Source organism: Typopeltis vanoorti, chromosome 10, assembly GCF_054136105.1.
Source record: "Typopeltis vanoorti isolate ZY-2024b chromosome 10, IOZ_Tvanoo_1.0, whole genome shotgun sequence".
In the NCBI taxonomy this organism is placed as follows: Eukaryota; Metazoa; Arthropoda; class Arachnida; order Uropygi; family Thelyphonidae; genus Typopeltis; species Typopeltis vanoorti.
In genome coordinates this window covers 25,270,196-25,292,866 of record NC_143558.1, presented here as the reverse complement: position 1 = coordinate 25,292,866, position 22,671 = coordinate 25,270,196, and the positions used below count along the sequence as shown (strand labels likewise).

At 37.6% G+C, this 22,671-nt stretch overlaps 1 protein-coding gene across 1 annotated transcript; it reads right to left on the bottom strand.

The window, feature by feature from the left end:
• Nucleotides 1-7,499: 7,499 nt before the first annotated feature.
• On the bottom strand, nucleotides 7,500-13,896 carry Mocs2A (Molybdenum cofactor synthesis 2A). The gene is made up of 2 exons (XM_090399485.1): nucleotides 13,752-13,896; nucleotides 7,500-8,004 (listed from the first exon to the last, which is right to left on the bottom strand). The coding sequence occupies exon 2, from the start codon at nucleotides 7,993-7,995 to the stop codon at nucleotides 7,723-7,725; it is 273 nt and encodes a 90-aa protein (XP_090255611.1). The 5' UTR covers nucleotides 7,996-8,004; nucleotides 13,752-13,896; the 3' UTR covers nucleotides 7,500-7,722.
• Between the last annotated feature and the right edge of the window lie 8,775 nt (nucleotides 13,897-22,671).

Sequence of the window (22,671 nt, the reverse complement as noted above, 5' to 3'; positions counted from 1 at the left end):
ACCAAACATGGAATTTTTTGAGCTACTTCAAGGCTACAATATGCAAGTGGAGGGGGAGATCTCGCAATGACGATGAAATTCATCTGTCACCATGGATGACTGTGATTTTCTTTAGACAATCACAAACATCCATGGCCACAGTGGGATTCAAATCCTAAACCTGCTGAATGAAGAGCAGGTATGTTCACTTGGCCAAAAAGGCTTGTAATAAGCCTGGTTGGCTTATTTCCCTCACAAGGAGGGAAATAAGCCCCCAATTACCAAAAGAAGTAACATCCTTGCCACTTTTATGAATTATTGTTACTGCATGGAGTCTGAAGACTCATTACAAGAGACCCAAACTCCAAACAATATTTAAAGTACCTCACCTTGAACCCATTGAGAGACATAGCACAAACAACACATTCCATTAATTCACCACTCTCTAAGTGAAAAATCTAGTCCACTCAATTTCCAGGGATGACTTCCTTGTTCTTCCCCTCTAGTCAAGTGCTGAAATATTTCTTCTGCATCAATCCTATAAAATCCTTTTAGTAACTCAATATTTCTATCATATTCCCTTTTTTTTCACCTATCAACTTATAAATGCTCAATCTATCATCATAGGGAGCATTCCATAGACCTTAACAAGTAATCCTATGAGTTATCTTGGCCACCTTAGCAATATGAGCCCTCTGAACTTCAATTCTCTATCCACCACTACCATTCCCAAATCCCTTTCATCAATTTCCTGGAGTACACTTCCATCAATGTGGTATATAACTTGTTAAGCATTTTGGAATAAAAAGATTAGATTTTTCCACATTAAACTGGAATCTCATTTTTTTGTGTGCACTGTTAATCCAATCATCCTACACGCTCTCTATGTTGCCTAGATTAACGATTATGCTATTCTCAACAAACAATGAATCCCTTCAAATCACTTCCTATCTAATTTACGTACAAATTATACTGTAGGCATCCAAGCATATAGCCTTCCAGCACACTGTTAGTTATATGCTTTGTACTTAGATCCTACTCCTCCATATACTACTCTTTGGTATCTGTCCATCAGCCACCCTTGTATCTGTGTGACCAGTTTAATATCTATTCCATTTGTTCCAGTCAGCATAAAAGAGTTTCAAGTGGTATCCTGCCAAATGCCTTTGCAAAATCCAGCAGGCCATTTCCCTTATCCTACTTAGTTATCACTATTATAAAAACTTTGTAAATTACTAAGGAATGATCTGCCCTTCACAAAGCCATGCTGTTCCCGCAGAGTATCATATTCTTATCCACCTATTCCTGAATTCTGGTTTTGTCTAAATTTTAATTTTCCAATACTTTAGCTTTTAACACAGTAAGCAAGGTTGTGGTGCAAGTCACTGTGGGCCTGAAGCTGGTTGCAAAACGTTTAGTGTGCAAAACGTTTTCTAGAGCAGAACCCACAGGCTATCTAATCCTTAGCCAACTTAACAGTGCCAGTAACATTATAGGTTTATGGGTACTTTTTGTAGGTGTTTTTTATTCCTTCTATTTTTATCAGCAGGATTTGTATCAGAGCTTTGTTACGTGTTTACTAATTTTATGATGAATTACAATTAAACATTTTTCTGAAATTTAAAATGAAGTCAAAGGCAAGAGACAGTACTATCAGCCAGTACAGTAATGAGGGTATGAAGCGCTTGTGGCAGGTGTCTAACTTGGGCATCCCCATAATCCAAAAATGACAAAACTTTGAAAAATTTAAATGTAACAAGTTAAATTTTACTAAATGCAATATTTGCTTATTAAATAACTTAAGGAAATTACAACGTACAATAGAATATACATTAAATTAAACTTTAATATATTTCCAATATTTCGGCAACATCACGTTGCCATTTTCAAGGAACTTACAATAAATACACGTGCACGCAGGCACTACATGCAGTAAATGAGGACGAAGCAGGAAGCTATCGTTTCTCCTAAAGGTCCTGATGTTGCCCCCTAGCGGGCTATGTATGTATTCTTGGCCGTTGGGCTGAAGATCTCATGATGTATGTCTCCCAGATTTGGGGCAGTCTCATGCAACCAAATTTGTTAAGATTTGGCATGTTTCTTAGGGACTGAGGCTGATTCCATGAAACATCTTTCAAACTTGAACTTGCTATGGTGTATTCTTATGGCTTTCTTCCACTGTATTCTGTGACGTGTATCCAGAGCATGGTCTGCAAGATCAGAGTGGCTATACTGGTGAAAACAGATGTAGTCCTTGTGTTCTGAAATTCTGATGTTCGCTGTCCTGCCTGTTTGGCCAAAGTAGGATAGCTTACTGCTGCAAGGCACCCAGTATACACCAGGTAGGTCTAGGGGAAGTGGTTGGTCTTTAGTGGAGCAGATAAGGGATACAATTTTCTATATGGTCTGTAACAAGAGGCAAGTCATGTTTTCTTAAGAATTTGGTGATTTTTTATGAGGTGCTTCGGATGTAGGGAATGATGATGGATTTAGAGTAATCCTTGTTGTGAAGGGGGTAGGGTTGTGGTTTACTGGTTTCAATAATTTTTGGATTTTTTTGGGGGGTAGCTATTGGCTGAGAAAGTGTTGAGGATGTGATTTAGTTCAGTGGTTAGGGCATTGTCATTTGAACAGATTAGTTTAGATCTGTTGTATAGTGTCGTAATAACTCCATATTGTTGTGGGGGGGGAATTGTTGGTGAATGTATCTGCCTGTATGGGTGGGTTTTCTATAAACTGAGAAAAACAAAGTTCCATCAGGCTGGTAGGTGACTAGTGCATGTAGTAAAGGGAGGCTGTTGTTTTCTTCTTTCTCCAGGGTGAACTTGATTCTGGGGTGGTTGTTTAAGTATGTTAAGAAGGAGAGGAATGTGTCAGAGCCATGTGGTTGTTTTTGTGGGGCAGAGTTTAAGACTTTCTCTTCAAAAGTCTCCATAAAGAAGTTGGCCAAGGATGGGGAGAGCGGTGAACCCATGGCTGACCCTTCTATTTGTTTGTAGAATTTTCCCTACCAAACGAAATAGGCTGAGATATTGGGAGGAAATTTAGCTTGGATTAGCCCTAATGTTTCTTTGAGTGGGACATTTGTGAATAAGGAGGAGATGTCAAAACTGACCATTATGTCAGTATGTTGGAGTGTAAGGTTTCCTATGCTGGCTTTGAAGTGGGCTGAGTCTTTTATGTGTGATGGTGTGTTGCCAGTATAGTGTGTGAGTGCTTTGGCTAAATGTTTGCTAATTTGTACATGGCGGGAATCAATGCTATCCACTATGGGCCATTTTCTTTATGTATTTTTATGAGACCATATATATGGGGGGGGGGGGGGTACAGAGTTAAACTGTTTTAATTTGTCAGTAACTTCCACAGTCCAAGAAGTGACCTTAAGAAGCCTATGGAGTTTTCTAATTTGTGAGTTGGTGGGATTGTATTCAATGGGGAGGTAAGTAGCACAATCTAATAATAGAGCATTAAGCTTACCTCTGTAGTCCGTTTGGTTATATACTTATCCGCTCTGGGTATCACCAGAGCGGATAAGGTGGCATTCCCCTTATCCGCTCTGGTGATACATAAAGTATCATCATACAAAAATACAGTTTTGATGTCTCCTCCTTATTCAAAAATATCCCACTCAAAGAAACATTAGAGCTAATCCAAGCTAAATTTCCTCCCAAATATCTCAGCTGTATTTCAGTTCACAATGCACTCAGGCTATTTCGTTTGGCAGGGAAAATTCTACAAACAAATAGAAGGGGCAGCCATGGGTTCACCGTTCTACTCACCCTTGGCCAACTTCTTTATGGAGACTTTTGAAGAGAAAGCCTTAAACTCTGCTCCACAAAAACTAACCATATGGCTTCGCTACGTTGATGATGTGTTCGCTATTTGGCCACATGGCTCTGACACACTCCTCTCCTTCTTAACACACTTAAACAACCAACACCCCAGAATCAAGTTCACCCTGGAGAAAGAAGAAAACAACAGCCTCCCTTTCCTAGATACATCCGCCATCCTGATGGAACCTTGGTTTTCTCTGTTTATAGAAAACCCACCCATACAGGCAGATACATTCACCATCAATCCTCCCCCTCAAAACAATATGGAGTTATTAAGACACTATACAAGAGGGCTAAACTAATCTGTTCAAAAGACAATGCCCTAACCACTGAACTAATCATATCCTCAACACTTTCTCAGCCAATGGCTACCCCCCTCCAAAAAAATCCAAAAATTATTGAAACCAGTAAACCACAATCCTCTCCCTTTCACAACAAGGATTACTCTAAATCCATCACTATTCTTTACATCCAAGGCACCTTGGAAAAAATCACCAAAATCTTAAGAAACTATGACTTGACCTCTTGTTACAGACCATATAGAAAATTGGCATCCCTTATCCGCTCCACTGAAGACCAACTACTTCCCCTAGACCTACCTGGTGTATACCAGGTCCCTTGCAGCTGTAAGCTGTCCTACTTTGGCCAAACAGGCAGGAAAGCGAACATCAGAATTTCAGAACACAAGGACTACATCCGTTTTCACCAGTACAGCCACTCTGATCTTGCAGACCATGCTCTGGATACAAGCCACAGAATACAGTGGAAGAAAGCCACAATAATACACCGTAGCAAGTTCAAGTTCGAAAGATGTTTCATTTAATCAGACTCAGCCCTAAGAAACATGCCAAACCTCAACATATTTGGTTGCATGAGACCGCTCCAAATCTGGGAGCCATACATCATGAGACCTTCCGTCCAATGGCCAAGAATACCTACATAGCCCGCTACGGGGCATCATCATCAGGACTTTCAGGAGAAACGATAATTTCCTGCTTCGTCCTCATTTACCACATGTAGTGCTTGCATGCACGTGTCTTTATTGTAAGTTCCTTTAAAATGGCAACGTGACATTGCCGAAATTTTGGAAATATATTAAAGTTTAATTTAATGTATATTCTATTGTACATTGTAATTTCCTTAAGTTATTTAATAAGCATGTGTAATCAATGTCTTAGCCTTTCTACAAGAACAAATGCAATATGTTAAATACTTACTATTAACCCCATCAAAATGAGCTGCAATGTGTTGCAGAATTTGTGTGTCTAAAGCTGAAATTTAAAAATGCAATATAAAATAGCAGACTTTTATATCTATTTATTTATTTTTAACATTTTGCGCCCGTGGCGGGCACCTCTTTCGCCACGCCCTCATTACGGCACTGCTATCAGCACAAAGCTGTCCAGATATATAACTGACCATATATGATTACCTCAATTTCAAAAATAATAAAGCACTGCTATACTAGTATAATATTCTATATTGTAACAAACTTATATGATGCTTTGAGTGAGAGATACTTTGAGAATGAACACAATATTATAAAAAGATATTTTATAGTAAGTTTAGTGACAAATTTGGATGGAAAGACCTGTATGTAAATATAATAGATGTCCACTTATCATAAGTGGGACCAAGTGCAGTAAGCAAACTTAACGATCAGTAAGCAATAAGGACCAGTTTTTTTTTTCTTACAAAATTATCTAAAATGTTGCTTTGAGCTGCTATTAAATGATAAGGTATACAAATGATATTACAATAAAGAATATGTAAAAAACTACTCTTGTGACTTCTTTTTCAAGAAAATAAGTTAAATTCTAGAACCCTGATCCTCTGGATTTACAATCATGCATAGACCCAAACTTTACTGTGTAGGCATTCAAAACTGAAAATCCCTACAGAATAGATTGGTTATTCCTTATTCCAGGAGTGTCTTATATCTGTAGAAGTGTGTTCATGGGATGATTTACCTGTTCTAAGGGATGAAAAACCGAGTTTCTGGGTGAAAAAAAACCCTCTACCTCCGTATGAGACTGGCTAACTCACCTTTAGTTGAAAGAGACCAGATAAGTTCCTCACATCACTGACAGAAATTGAACCCATGTCTTTCTGGTCAAAGGGCTTCGTCTATACCAACTGAGCTACAGAAGCTCAAAAACACGGATTTAAATTTAAAAATAAAGTGAAAAACTTAACAAATATTTTAACGCAAAATGTTTTAAAAACCCGCTACAATGAAATAACAAAAACTATTTATTACATTTTAAAAAAATGTGAAAACTAAAAAAAATGTTTTTTTTAGTAACATAGATGGTGTTGAAATCAAAACACCATCTATGAAATCACAGATCATTAACTAAATAAACGATGCTAAACATTCAGTGAAAAAAAAGCAAGGAACAATCCCTTTAAGAGAAAGTTAGTTTTATAGAATGAAGGTCTTGAGTTCCTGGAGAAAGTCAAGGAATTTTCCACTTTCCTGGTGCTACTGTCAGGGAGCAACAAACAACAATGTCTTTCCCAGCTGACCACGATGCCTGTCTCTGAGTGCAACCTCTTGATAGCATCATGAATGTCTTATTGCACTTCTTTTGCTCTGGTGCTACCTACACCACATATTATATGATCTCAGATGAAAAACTGGAAATCTGTTCTTTCTCTTTGACATTAACTGGAAACAAAAAATCTCTAATATAGTATGTAAATAAACAAAAACATGGCTCAAAATTTGGGCAAGAAAAAATACATTTGGTGCACTTTTTTTGTTTAATATTCATTTGATGGTGGAATATCTTGTGAGTTCAGTTCTTTAGTGCTAGGATACTTGTCACTAATAGGCAGTGGTGAGCTATAAGGGGGCTCGTGCAAGCCCTTTGTTAAATTTTTCTCAAATTTGCGAGCCATTTTTTCTTGTTTACTTTTTTTTCTTCAAAAAAAATTTTTTTTTGAAACACATTAAGCGACAAACTCGCATGCTAACCTAACAAAAATTAGTCTATTCGGCAGTGTATAGATTATTTGGAATTGTTGTTTATTGTTTCAACTCCTCTATAACAAATGCACCTAAGTTGGAAAATAAAATAAATGCATGCACTATATTTACCCTTCTCCCTTTTCGTAGCCAATCATATGGTAAAACCAGTAGCCAATCATATGGTAAAACCAGTAGCCAATCAAATGTTTTATAAAAGATTATAAAAGATTTCATTCTTATTATATTTTGATAGTTAAAAAATGTTTTTCTTATGTAAGATAAATTAACACAGTTGATTGTGTGCAAATATTTCATGTTTAGATCATGAAATATTTGTTTAAAAATGATAGCCTTTAGAGGTTGATTGTCCTCTCATACTTTTTGATTGGAATTTGTACATAAGCTGCTATATTAATAAAAGTTTTTGTGAAATACGGCTTGTTTTCTTTTTTTTTTTTTTTTTTTTTTTGCTGGACAATGTGAGCCCCTTGTTAAAATTTCCATAGCTAACCAATGCTAATAGGTATTATGAAATTACATGCTTTAACTTGGGGAGGGGAGTTCCAGACTTTAGAAAAATCAGTCAAGTTGATTGATTGTAACAGTTTCAATGCATCAAAAAAATAAATATAAATAAATAAATAAATTATTATTATTATCATCACAATAATGCAAACTTCATGGTAAGTACTACAATGCTAAGCAGACTGTCAAAATTTTAAAATTCTTTTTCAAATTTTATTAGCAGAATAGCTCATATCAAATATATTGATCTGCTTAGTTTTACAAAACCTGAGCATTCATAGCTGCATTGAATCATTTCATAATGTATATGGATAATCAAGATATACACACACTTTTAAGAGTTATATACAGAATAAAATGAACATTGTTTAAAACTGACAGAGGATTTGTTATTTATATCAGAAAAGTTTATTACCCTCCGCTTAATGGGGGTATTATTGCTACTTCATCACCATTTTTTAGTTGAAACATTTTGTCATCATCAATATATTCTTCATTAAGCGCCAGCATTATATTATTTTCCAGATGCTGTAACTCTTGATAGCAAGTCATTAACATTTTTTTCAATAGTTTTGCACTTACTGCTTTTGTACTTATTGGCATTTCAGCTTCAGCCTTTCCCGTAAGTTCTCTAGCTTTAGCAAAAAACAACACCTTGATAATTATCACATTTTCTTGGGTCATTTTCCTATCCTGTTAAAAAATAATAATAATAATAATCATTTTATGTAAATAACTGGTGATGCAGGATGATACAGAAATTCAAGAATCAAGGGACCTTTGCTCAAATATTAATAATGTTAGTCTTCTAGTTGAATATATATATACCTTGCACCAAGACTGCACAATCATTGAACACTCTGAAATACTTCCCTACATTTGCAATATGCAAGACATTAAGAAAATAATAATAAATAAATAAAAAATTTCGACCTCCATACATATGAGACTGATTAAGTCATCTTCAAATGTCCTTATAAAGGTTCCTTGCATCATAGACAGGATTCAAATCCAGGTCTTTCTTAATGAAGGGCAAATATCATGTTCTCATAACTATACTAGGGAGATAGACATGTGGAGGATTTTACAATGAAATATCCTCAAAAGTTATGAAGGGAGTGTGAAGTAGGGAGGTAGTATGAGCACAGAGAGCAAATAAGTTTCTATGATGTGACATGATCGATTACATAATACTTAGGAAACTGAATCTCTCATCTCCATAGGGGTTGTTTAATAATGATAATATATTGGCCATTCTCATTCCTGCAAAATTTAGCTGCCAATACCCTCAGAACCAAGGATGAGAAGATGAGCTTAGAGGTTATTCAACTGGACTTCAACTTCCACTGATTACATAACCTACTATTCAGTTGACTGGGGGCGCACACACCACAAGTGAAATGCTCCACCTTCCGGAAAAAAATGCATCTCAAATGAAGGGTAGAATTATCGACTACAGGTCTAAAACTTCATTCAAAAGTTTTTGTATTCTGCTCATGCTATTTTATGGTAAGAACAATTTTCTTCCTGCATAGCATAAGGTTAACATGGAAAATTGATAAAAAAAAATAACTCCACAATGTCTTGAGTAACTGAGCTAAATGTTAATAACCATTTGCAAAATATCACCTTATATATTAATTACCTACATAAACATGCTGGAGATATGATCATGTGTAAATGGAATTTATGTCTTTAGTAATTTTAGAAACAGACTACCTATACTAAATCAGTGTTCCCTTTTTAATCATAATCGATATCAATGACCTTTGTCAGGAAACTATTGCATATCACAAGTATGCAGATGTTTATATAGTTTGTTTTTCTAGTTTATCTGCTAACTAGAAGAAAAACTATTTTTTCTTAGGTATATACACAGCAGCTGAAGCCAATTACACTGATTACATAGAATGATAATGAAAATCAATATCATCTGTGATTCTAAATTTCTGTATCCTCCTGTATAATTAAAATATGGTTTAAACTTCTTTGAATTTTTACATTTTGTGTAATAATACAAATAAGGTATAAGGATGTAGTAAATGTTACTGTAAATTAGGATGTGCCATCCTTTTCCAAAAGTCTGTGAATGGAAGCCATTTTTGGATCAAGAACCATAGCCATGACTATGGTTCATAATTGCTCTCTTTCCTCCACAAGAAAGCTGAAGATGTTATGTAAGCAATGACTCCAATGGCTAACACAACTAAATTCCTCCAAATATTGTTGAAAGTTTTTTCACTTGGTTATACTCTAAATTAAGGATGCCAAGAAATTACGTTCTTGGTTTAATCCTTAATCCAAATGTAAGCAAAGTTTGTGCTTTGCCTAAAGTATCTTCAGGACTGGGCAACTCGTAAAGAGAGGCTGAAGTTCACAACACTTGCCTTAATATCCCAATCCCATAATTAAAAGCATATATCCTTTCAAACATGTATAATGCATTATGGGAAGGGTCACTAGCCAGACCAGTTTTGAAGTCTCATCAATGGGAACCAGACCTTGAGATGATACAAAGGTTGAAGTAATGCAGAAGTCATATTTCCATATACGAGTAGCCAAAAGGTGTAATGCTACTTTGCAGTTGTAATGCTATTTCACGTGCACATTTTTATTTGCTTACGCTTGGATAAAGGATTAAATGAAGAATATAATTTCTTGGCATCTTTAATTTATAATATAACCAAATGAAAAAACTTGCGACATTATCTCTAATCCAGAGTATTTTAATAATAAGGTGTGCCACCTTTTGGCTACTTGAATATGGAAATATGACTTCTGCATTACTTCAACCTTTGTATCACCTCAGGGTCTGGCTCCCACTAATGAGACCTCAATAAAGGTTGAAACTGGTTTGAGTAGTGACCCTTCCCATAATGCATAGCATTATACATGTCTGAAAAGATATGTGCTTTGCATTATGGGATACTAAGGCAAGTGCTTTGCATTATGGAATACTAAGGCAAGTGATGTGAAGTCATTGGCCTCTATATAGGAGTTGCCCAGTACTGAAGATACTTCGGATGCAAACTTTGCTTACACTTGGATAAAGAATTAAACCAAGAACATAATTTCTTGGCATCCTCCAAATATAGCAACCAAAACAATTATATCATTTTATTAAGAACACTTAAATGCAAACTTTCACTTCAAAATTAAGAGCTTCTTTTTGGCAAAATTCAATAATTTAATAAAATGCAATAAAGATATTTTGAATTGCATTGTCAGGATGAAATCTGCTATTTTCTTTGATCCTCACATTGCCCATTGTCTAAAGAAAGTAATATTATATTTAGCAAAAATTCAATTAAAAATATCTAAAGAACTGAATAAGAGAATAAAGGTGTACTGGAATGATTTATAACTAAAATTTCTGCAAAAATATTTGGTTACCATTCTGACTGCAAATAAGAAATCAATACAGCTACAATTCTGTAGAGGTATAATCAATGTCTTCCCCAAAACGAATATATAATAATAATGCCAAATTTCATTTTGGCCTTTTAGAAGAATAATAATTTGTACTCTTGGGTTTTGCATGCTATTTCTTAATTTGCTTTTGGTTGTGTCAGATAATCAAGTATTTAGTGCAGAAGAGAGGATATTTTCATCCTTGTTACATTATCCTTGATAATGTAAGATATGACTCTTAAATTTTCACTAGACTTTTTATTTGAATAAAAATGAGTTTTATCGACATGGTTCATACGTGTGTAGAGGCTTAAGTGCTGTGAGGACATCATATTGGAGGTTTAATGGATTTTTTACAACACTCAAAAATAATTAAAATAGAATTTAATACTAGTTTTTATTATAGAATTTAGTTTTTTCTAAAACTAAAAATCTTACTCAAAAAAGTATCTTCCTGGCCCCCTGACGTCATGAAAAAACTTAAACCTTTCCGCTCCCGTCCCCCCCGAATATACAGTTTACCAAAAATCCACAAACCCAATTCCCCACTCAGGCCTATAGTAGATGCCACCAATGCATCTTGCTATAGACTATCTAAACAGCTGGCCAACTCTCTGATCCCCCTCACCGGAAGGTCCCCTTCCTATATAAAAAACTCGACCCACTTTAAAGCCCTCACAGAAAATTTAACCTTGAATATGACAGACATATTGGTAAGCTTTGATATCTCCTCTTTGTTTACCAATATTCCCTTAATTGACATCTTATCTCTCTTAGAAAACGTTTTTCCCTCTGACATCTTAGATCGCTTTTCCTTTGCCATTAACTCTGGGTATTTCTCTTGGAACAACAAAATCTACAAGCAGATAGAGGGAACTGCCATGGGTTCCCCCCCCTCTCACCCCCCCTTGCCAATTTCTATATGGAAGATTTCGAAAAACGAGCCATCTCAGCCCCACTCAAACCTTCTATCTGGCTAAGATATGTAGATGATGTGTTCTCTATTTGGCCTCATGGCCCAGACACGTTAGACTCCTTCCTCAGTCATCTCAATAGTCTACATCCAAGAATCCAGTTCACTATGGAAAAGGAAAAGAACAATTGTTTACCCTTCCTAGACACCTTAGTCACACGCCTGCCTAATGATACACTTACCTTCACCGTATACAGAAAACCCACACACACACAGGCAGATACATTCACAAACTGCCCCACGACCACCCCTCTCAACAATATGGCATTATTAAAACTCTTACCAAGAGAGCCCACAATCTTTGTTCCAGTGGAACCGCCCTCACTACTGAGCTTAACCACATACACAGCACTTTCCTCTCCAATGGCTACAGCGATCACAGTATCAAAAAAATAATCAACTCCTCCCCCATTCCCCATCCTTCTCATCAACAAGATTTTAAAAATGCCATCACCATACCCTACATCCGTGGCACATCCGAAAAAATAGCCAAGATACTAAAACAGTACAACCTACACACAGCATATAAGCCTCACCTCAAACTTGCTACCCTTATCCGTTCTACGAAAGATCAGCTCCCTCCTCTCTCTCTGCCTGGAGTTTACAAAGTACCCTGTTCCTGTAAGCTGGCGTACTTTGGACAGACAGGCAGATCAGCATCCATCCGTCTAGAGGAACACAAGTCTTACATCTTCAAACACAACTATGGCCATTCAGGCTTGGCTGACCATGTTTTGGACACCACCCACAGGGTATCATGGAAGAAAACCACCATGCTCCACCACAGCAAATTCAAGAAAGAGAGACTTTTCTTAGAAGCAGCAGCAGCTCTCAAAAACCAACCAAATCTCAATAAATACGGTTGCATTAAGCTTTTGAAGATTTGGGAAACACTCATCACCAAAGTTCCCACCTTACATTCCAGGCGCCACCTACTACTGCCCTTAGAGGGCGCTCTACCTAGATAGGACTTTAGTGTCACCCACGTGGTTGGGCTTAGTATTGTTTGTTATTTGTGTATATGTTACATTAATTGTTTTTGTAATCCCCGTAGATGTCCTAGTGACTAGGATGAAATATAGGAAGTATTAAATTCTATTTTAATTCTTTTTGAGTGTTGTAAAAAATTCATTAAGCCTCCAACATGACGACATGGTTCATCTGATATAACTATCAGGACAACAAACGCAAAAAAAAGTACAAAACCGATGAAAGCAAAATAACTAACTAAATAATAATAAAATAAAATGAAAAACATATTTAAATAGACCACTTAATCGAAATAAAGTGATGTTTTAAAATCATTGAAAGCAACACATTTGACACCTCTTGGGAGTCTCAGCGAGGGGGGGGGGGGACCTGCTCTACAACTCCGTCTCCACCACTTCATTTATTTTTGGTATTTATTTATTTATTTAATTTCCATTTACAAAGTTCTTTCTATACCATGGCTGTATGGAAACCCTTCGAATCCACCAACTAACCGCAACTGCACCAATGCCATCTACTGCCGACCACCACCACTAGTATTTCCACAGACAATCACAAACATCCATTCCCACGGCGGGATTCAAGCCCACAGCCTTTTTGCTGGAAAGCGGATACGCTAACCACTCAGGCTGGCAAATGATATGAACACGCTACCAAATACCTCAAAAAATAAAATCCAGAAATACTATTGGGAAGAACTACTTTATAAAAAAAAAAAAAAAACGAAACTAATATTCAGAACAATACAATCGGTTGGATAAACATAATATAGTTAATACTTTATGAAGGCTACTGCTCTCCAATGACAGAGATAAACAAAACCACGCAATCTATTTGTGTGTCACCTAAAATGTTAGATCACCGTTTCTACGCACGTTGGCAGAAAATCTACGTAGCAACAGACAGAGAAGCAACACATTTTTTTTTTTTTTTTTTAGATAGATTACATATTTATATGCTTTATGCGATTTACAAATACAACTCGTCGTACGTAATTACCGAGTAAAATCATGATTTCAAGATTTAAAGCACTAAAGTATACTATTATTAAAACCACGAAGCTTACACGATGGCTTAGTCTCAGAATAAGAAGGCTCACGCGTACCACTACTTCATTTATTTAATTTCCATTTACAAAGTTCTTTCTATATCATGGCTGTACGGAAATACTTCGTTAGCTTTACACTTCGATGAAGAATCAAAGTGGTTTGTTTTTCGCTTATGCAACAAGTCATATCTATATAACGCCCCCTGGCGCTGAAAACATTTGTTGTGAAGGATGGATTAATTATAAAAGAATCTAAGTAATATTGGCGTGTAAGAAACACTCACTAATATTACACCATTTAAAATACAGTACACAATATTTTCGCTTTTATCAGTGGTTTCATTTTAATGCATGTTATATTTTCAAGGGTTTGGAAAGAGGACAAAATAATTCATCTCCATAAGGAATATGTAAAGAGTTCATAGTTCATAAGAGTTCATAAGCGCCTCCGTAGCGCAATTGGAAGAACGACGGTACATTGCGCCCTTCGATTGGAATAGGCCTAAGTTCGATTCTCGTCGCGACGAGATGGTCGATTTCAATCGATGGTGAGTTAGCCGATCTCATACGGAGGTAGCAGGGTTTTTTCTCCCGGAAACTCGGGTTTTTCATCCCGCATACATACAAATCGGCCCTTCAGAACACACGCAATTTACAGACAAAAATTACTAGTTGTAGTGGTGTTGGAGGTGGGCGGTAGATGGCGTTGATTCGTAGTAGAGGTAAGGTGTAGAGACAGTTGAAGATGTCCTCCCGCGATGAGTCTTCGGACTCCTTGGAGGTATCAGGAATAATAATAATAATAATAATAATAGTTCTAGGACTGCAGTGGCAAATGATAGGCAATCAGTATCTCAGGAATGGTGGTAAAAGTACTAGAAAAATTAGTCAAAAATAGAATTCAAGAATGGGTGGATACGAATATGATACTATATGAGGGCTAACATGACTTTGTGAAGGGAAGATCATGCCACAGTAATTTATTAACTTTTCATAGAATGAAAGCTCAGTCGGATAAAGGAAATGGCTAAACGATGATTTCGCTATATTTTTCAAAAGGCATTTAAGAGAATCAAAAAAACAAAAATCCGCTAACGCCTTTTATTCCGCTAATAGGGAGTAGGCGAGGCTGTTTAAGCCCTATCTAACTTTTGGAGACTGAATGGTGGGCAGTTCATTCTCCACTGGTTGCCCATCAGCTAGTCAAAGGCAATCACTAATTTAAGCAGCCTGCAGTGGAGAGACGGCTCAACAAGTGCCGCCAATGTTAGGGTTAGGGACCACGAAATAATGTGTATAAAATAGTGTAGGTTCTACGGTCGATTTTCTAAAGATTACGGGACGAAAAATCCAAGTTTCCTGGAAGAAAAAAAAACCCACTTGCCCGTGCCAGAGATCAACTAACTCGGGAACTGGTAGAAAAAGGCTTGGAAAAGTTTTTCTAGTAGGTGACTAGACTTGAATTTAAGTTTATCGCTGAGGAGTGTATATGGAGGAGCAGAATCTAGGAGAAGGCATGTGACTAGTGGTGTGATGCGGGTTCTGTGCTTAGACCACTATATAGGAAATAATTTGAAGGGAGATATCCACTTGTGTGTTCTAATGATGCGAAATTAGATAGAATAATAGTTAAGACGATGTGGAGGGTTTGCAGGATGATTTAAATGGACTGTCACTATGGGCAAAAGATAATGGGTATCAGTTTAACATGGGAAAATGGATAGTTATGCATTTTAGGATAAATATATTAAACGTTCTGTACCACATTGATGGAACTATACTCTAGGAAATAGATGAAGCTAGGTATTTTAGAATGGTACTAGATAGATACGGTTGAAGTTTAGAAGGCATATCGCTAGAGTTGCTAAGATAGCTCATAAGAATACATGGCTATTGAAGAACAGACTAACCAGCAGAGACAAGGAAGTTTTTATTCATATAAAGCCTTTATATGACCACATTTGGATTACTGCGCACAGGTCTGGTCTCCTTGGTTTCTTGGAGAGGAGGAAAGGGTGGAGAAGATTCAGAAGCGAGCAACCAAAATGGTGAGTGGTCTGTGAAATGTTCCCTACGAGAGTGTGTGGATTGCAGGAGTTGCTTGATAGGAGAAAAAGAGGAGATATAATAGAAATATTTAAGCTGCTTAAAGGGTTTTGTAGGACTGATGCAGGAAAAATGTTTCATCACTTGACTAGGGGAGTAGGAACAAGAAGTCATCCCCTGGAAGTTGAATAAAGGTGTAGTCAGCAGGGGTGTGAGGACTAGTTTTTTTGCTTGGACAGTTGTGAAGGAGTGAAATGGGTTGCTGAGGTCAGCTCTGAGGCTTTGTCTGTTAATGGGTTCAAGGAGAGGTTTGATAGGTTGTGTAGATATCTTGGGTCTCCTGCTATGAGTCTTTGGATTCTATGGAGGTACCGATACAATGTTTGTTTTCGGAACATGTTTCAGCGGGACTTGGCTAGAGGGACAGAACAAGAGGTTATCCCTGGAAGTTGAATGATGACATGGTTAGTAGAGGTGTGAGGATTAGTTAGTTATTGGTAAAAGGCATCTACTGGAGTGAAAATTTTCTCAAACTTTGTTTAATTAAGTTGCGCTTGGAACAATAGTCTTTGAATGACAGTGAAATTTTGAAACTAAAGCACACATGAGTAGATATAGAGAATAGTTCAAGCAGAACAGGAAACTACAAACATCATGCGCACTACAATTAATTGTAGTGCGCATGACGGTAATAGAAATATGGAAGAAATTTGTGTGTGTGTGTGTGTGTGTGTGTGTGTGTGTGTGTGTGTGTGTGTGTGTGTGTGTGTGTGTGTGTGTGTGTGTGTGTGTGTGTGTGTGTGTGTGTGTGTGTGTGTGTGTGTGTGTGTGTGTGTGTGTGTGTGTGTGTGTGTGTGCGTGCGTGCGTGCGTGCGTTAAGCAATGTCAGTGATATGAAAAAAGTGCAGTTAGAAATAAATTTATAGAATTCAAGGGACTTCACGATACTAAGTAGAGACTGACAGATTGAAAGATAGTGGAAGGGACAAAGGACAGGGGATAAAGAAAGAAAAAAGCCGATGTAGCTGGCAAATTAAGAAATGCCACAAGAGAAATGAAGAGGCTGGGCATCCGGATTTTGGGAATTTGCGAGACAAGATGGCCAGGATCTGGAAAGTGTCAACAAGATAATATGACAATGTATTACTCTGGGAATGATGAGAACAAACATCAACATGGTGTAGCTGTAATAGTAGATGAAGAAATCAATAAATCAGTACTAAATTGGATTCCATTTTCTGAAAGGATAATGCTGTTACAACTTAAGGGAAACCCCGTTAACATAAATATCATCCAAGCTTATGCAAACACAGCTGATAAAAGTGAAGAAGATGTTGAAGAGTTTTATGAACACCTAAAAGAGATTAAAAACCTAACAAAGAAACATGATATAAACATAGTGATGGGTGACTTCAATGCGAAAGTGGGAAGAGGGGGTGGTGGAGAAATTGTTGGCGAACATGGCTTAGGCACCAGAAATGACAGAGGAGATCGCCTAGTCCAATTCTGTCAGGAAGAAGATCTAACAATAGCAAATACCTGGTTTAAACTTCCACCCAGAAGACTGTACACTTGGAAATCGCCTCAAGATAACCAACATAATATTGTCAGAAATCAAATTGATTATATACTGATAAATAAAAGATTCCACAGTAGTATAAAGAGTGCAAAGACTTATCCTGGAGCAGATATCTCATCAGACCACAATCCCATAGTTGCAGAAATACGTCTTAGATTAAAATCAGCTAAAAAATCACAAAAGAAGAAAAAGAAAATTGATGTAGAAAAACTGAAAGACCCGAACATAAATAAAAATGCCAAGACACAGCTTAACCTGCGATTACAACAGATTAACATAGAAGAAAATAAAAGTGTGGAATCTCTTTGGAATAGCTTAAAGAATGCCATCGTAACAACAAGTATTGAAGAAGTAGGTTATGTGAATAATATAAAACAACAGGAATGGATGACAGATGAGATTCTTTCTCTTATTGATACAAGAAGAATGTATAAAAACAAAGACCTAGCCAGGTATACAGAAACACATAACATCATCAAGAAAAAAATAAAAGAAGCCAAGGAAAATTGGATGAAAAATTTATGTACTGAAATTGAACTGCTTCAGAAACAACATGATAATTTCAATCTGTATAAGAAAATCAACGAAATTTCCGGAAAACTGAGGAAAAAGCAAATAGTGTCTCTAAGAGATGAAAATGGAAAAATAGTTCTAGAAGAAGAGAATAAAGCACAGATTTGGATAAAATATGTAACAGAACTTTTCAATGATACTAGGCAGAAGCCTTTAAATATAAAAGATAACATTCAAGGACCAGCAATCATGAAATGCGAAATAGAGAATGCTATACAAACAAGTAAAACAGGAAAAGCCAGTGGACCAGATGGTGTGCAAACAGAATTTTTAAAATTAATCGAACCAGATAACATCAAACTTCTTGAAAAACTATTTAATAAAATATATGAAAGTGATGAATTTCCATCAGATTGGCTCAAATCTACATTTATCACTATCCCAAAGAAACCCAAAGCGAATTCCTGTGGTGACTTCAGACTTATTAGTCTAATGAGCCAAACATTAAAAATATTTTTGAAAGTAATTCAGAATCGCATTTATAGAAAAAGTGAAGAAACTCTAAGTGAAACACAATTCGGCTTTCGGAATGGTTTTGGTACTAGAGAGGCCCTTTTCTGTACCCAAATATTGATACAAAAATGCATAGAAAAACAGAAATCTGTCTTTATGTGTTTCATAGATTTTGAAAAAGCATTCGACAAAGTCAGACACACCAACTTAATAGAAATCCTTCAACAAATAAGGCTAGACGAACAAGACATAAGACTAATAACAAATCTGTATTGGAATCAGTCAGCTACCGTTCAATTAGACAACATTACCACCAGTGATATTAACATCAAAAGAGGAGTGAGACAAGGATGTGTGCTTTCACCACTCCTGTTCAACATATATGCAGAGGTAATCTTTAAAACAGCATTGGAAGAATGTCCAGAGGGAATCACAATAAATGGAAAGATTGTTAACAACCTACGATATGCAGATGACACCGTGCTAATTGCAGATAACATTATGGATCTCCAAAAACTCGTTGACAGAGTATACATAGAAAGCCAAAGAATGGGAATAAATATAAACATCAACAAGACAAAATTATTATTATTATTATTATTATTATTATTATTACGGGCAACTCCAGAGAGTCATTAGACTCATCGAGGGAGGCCCCAAATCATTTTCATCACAACTATTCGACATTCATACAGTATCTATCATACCTCGCCTTAAACTCATTCACTGTCACAGCATCCACCACAGACTCAGGGAGCGCATTCCACTCATTCACTACTCTAAAAGTAAAGAACCCAGCTCTAACACCTTTACTAACCACACTTTTGCCCAGTTTCCATGGATGTCCCCTAGTCCTCCCACAACCAGCCCTGTTCTCAAAAATATCTTCTGAATTAATTTTATAGAAACCCTTCAGTAATTTGAATGTCTCAATCATATCTCCCCTCCTCCGCCTATCAACCAATTTTTGCAACCCACAAATCCTCAACCTGTTCTCATACGGTTCATTCCACAGACCTGCTATCATCTTGGTCACTCGCCTCTGGATCCTCTCCACCTCCTCCCCATCAAGAAGAAACCTAGGTGACCAAATCTGAGCACAGTAGTCGAGATGAGGTCTTATCAAGGCTCGATACAGAGGAACAATAACCTGCTTGTCTCTGCTTGTCAACGTATTCTTCAGCAACCAAGTGATTTGATGAGCTGATTTGGCCACTTTTGCAATGTGTCCCCTAAATTTCAATTCCTTATCCACCAACACTCCTAAATCTCGTGCCTCATCAATTTCCTGGAGCACGGTTCCACCAATGCAGTAAACTGCCTCCCATCTTTTCACCCCAAAATGCATAACCTTACATTTTGCCACATTAAATTGACATCCATTCTCCCTAGCCCAGACCTCCAATCTATCCAAATCATCCTGCAAAATTTTGACGTCATCTGCATTCACTATTGCCCTACCCAACTTCGCATCATCCGCAAACAAATGAACTGTTCCTCTCAGATCCTTTCCTATATCATTTATGAACAAATTAAACAGCAGTGGTCCAAGAACAGATCCTTGTGGTACACCACTAGTCACAGGCCGTCTAGTGGGCTCTACTCCTGAGTAAACCACTCTCTGATATCTCTCCGTCAACCACCCTCCTATCCATCTCACCAACCCTATGTCCATTCCCATATGCTGCAATTTACTGATTAGAATTCCATGTGGTATCCTGTCAAAGGCCTTAGCAAGGTCCAGCAGAATCACTGTAAACCCATTACCCTTATCCAGTTCAGCCGTCACTGTGTTATAATACGTGAGCAAGTTACTGAGGCATGACCTACCCTTCACAAAACCATGCTGTCCCCGATACAGTATCCCATTTTCTTCTATCCAATCTTGTATTTTCCTCTTGACTATTTTCTCTAAGACCTTGATAATGATTCCTGTTATGCTGATTGGCCGGTAATTTTCAACAGCAGCCTTGGAACCACCTTTGTGCAGTGGAACTATTTTCCCCTCTTTCCACCCCCTTGGGACTGACCCAGTCCTGAGGCTCAAATTAAACATAATGGTCAAGGGCACTGACAATTCTTTGGCCGCTTCACGTACGACACGAGCTGGTATACCATCCAATCCCACAGATGTATTGACATTGAGGTTCTGTAATAGACTAGTTACCTCTACCTCATTCATCACAATTCCAGTATAAGCTGTTGGTTCCTCCATTTCCGCAAAGCCACCACCTGGATGATATACTCTTGCAAAGTGCTCGCTCAGTAATTCCACAACATCGACTGATTCAGTTACCTCCCTACCCTCAGCATTTTTTAAGATCATTCTACCATGAGCATTTTTCCTTTTACTTGCAACATATTGAAAAAACTGTTTGGGATTCTCTTTAGCCTGCATGGCCAATTTCCTTTCGTAATCTGCTTTTGCTTTTCTTACCACCCTTGTTACCATCCTGGCCTGAGCTTTATACTGTTCATGCACCTGATGGTCACCCTTCTCCTTAAATTCCCTCCACAATTGTTTCTTTTTTTGCAGCTCAAGCTTAATAGTGTTATTCATCCATTTAACCCCTACCTGATTTATTATTCGGACTCTTGGTATACAGTCAACCATTGCCTCCTGCAAACAGTTCTTAACCACCTCCCATGCACCATCAACATCCAGCCCTTGCAGTTTTACATGCCATGGCATTGAGCCAAGCACACACCTAAGCTTGTCATACTTACCAGCCCGGTAATTCCACATATAACCTGTCTTAATTGTAAATTCGCCTCCGTTAGCCACCTCCCAAGTCATGACCTTATGGTCACTCTCACCAATTGGTGGCAACATGGTCATGTTCGTTACAGCTACATTCTCAGTTGCAATTACTAGGTCCAGCACTCTCTGCCCCCTGGTATTTTCCAATACATGTTGCCGTAGATAGTTGTCCCTTAATAACTGCATAAAATCCAATTCCTTCCTCCCATGTGCCCTCTCCTCTTTCCAGTCAATGTTACCATAATTGAAATCACCCATAATAATTACCCTCCTTCCATTCATTTCTTCTATTTGCTTATGCATACTATTCCCACCATCCACTCCATCACCCGGTCTATAGCAGCACCCAATTGTATATTTTGTTCTGCTAGATTGTATCTCACACCAAACAGCCTCAAATGTGCTTTTTTCCCCATCCTGCAGTTCAACTTCTATACTCCTTGGCTGAAGCTCATCAGCTATCATCAATAACACTCCTCCCCCCCTTTTTATTCACCCTGTCACTCCTGAACACGCTATACCCATCGCATTCAATCCCACTAGCTTTATCATCTTCTGTCAGCCATGTTTCACTAATACCGACAACCTGTGGCCTGGAAGTGCCAACCATGGCCAAAAACTCTTCCTTCTTGTTCCTAATACTCCTGGCATTAGTGTACATGAATCGCAGAAGCCCATTTGTCCCATCCCTACTTTGATTCCTTATACTAATTATCCCATTCTGATTTGTTGTCCGTCGTACTCGCCTGGGCGTAATATACTCATTCATACACTTAACTGCCCCCCCTAAAGTCTGCATATCTACTCCCCCCCCTCTTAATAAATCTAGTTTCCCTGAGTCTGTACATCCACTTCCACATCATTCATCAACACTCTTTCAAGTCTCCGTACACCAACTCCATTCAAATGTAACCCATCCATCTTATATAAGTCCTTTCGCCCATCGAACTCATTCCACACATCCACAAATTCCACACCACTCTCCATGCATAACCCACGCATAAAGTCATTGGCAATTATGGCCCTCCTTCTAAACACTTCGCTGTCATACCGCGGTAAGATACTCACCATCCTAACTCTCTCACTCTTCTCTTTTGCTACCTCAAACAACTCCCTCACATCCTCTATCATTTCCATTTTGTCCTCTTTCAAATCATTCGTTCCTGCCACTATTATCATCTCTTTCACCCTCTGTTTTTGCAGTCGAATAGATTCGCTGACGTCCTTTATGTTCGCACCCGGCTGGTACGACTTCGTTAAACTCTCAATTATTACGCCTCTTAATAGCGAATCCCCATACAGCACTCGCTCCTTCATTTTATTGACGTTTACGTACATTCTATTTTTTGCCGTCACAGACTTCCGCCGGTTATTTGTCGGTACGTTCAACACACATTTTTGCATACGCTCCAGTTGTCGTTTGGCTCTGTGTATCGCGCCATGTAAACGGGCAATTTCGCTACTCACATTTATCTCACCATTTTCATTATCGATCAAATCATCCATTCCTTCGGTGTTTCTACCTT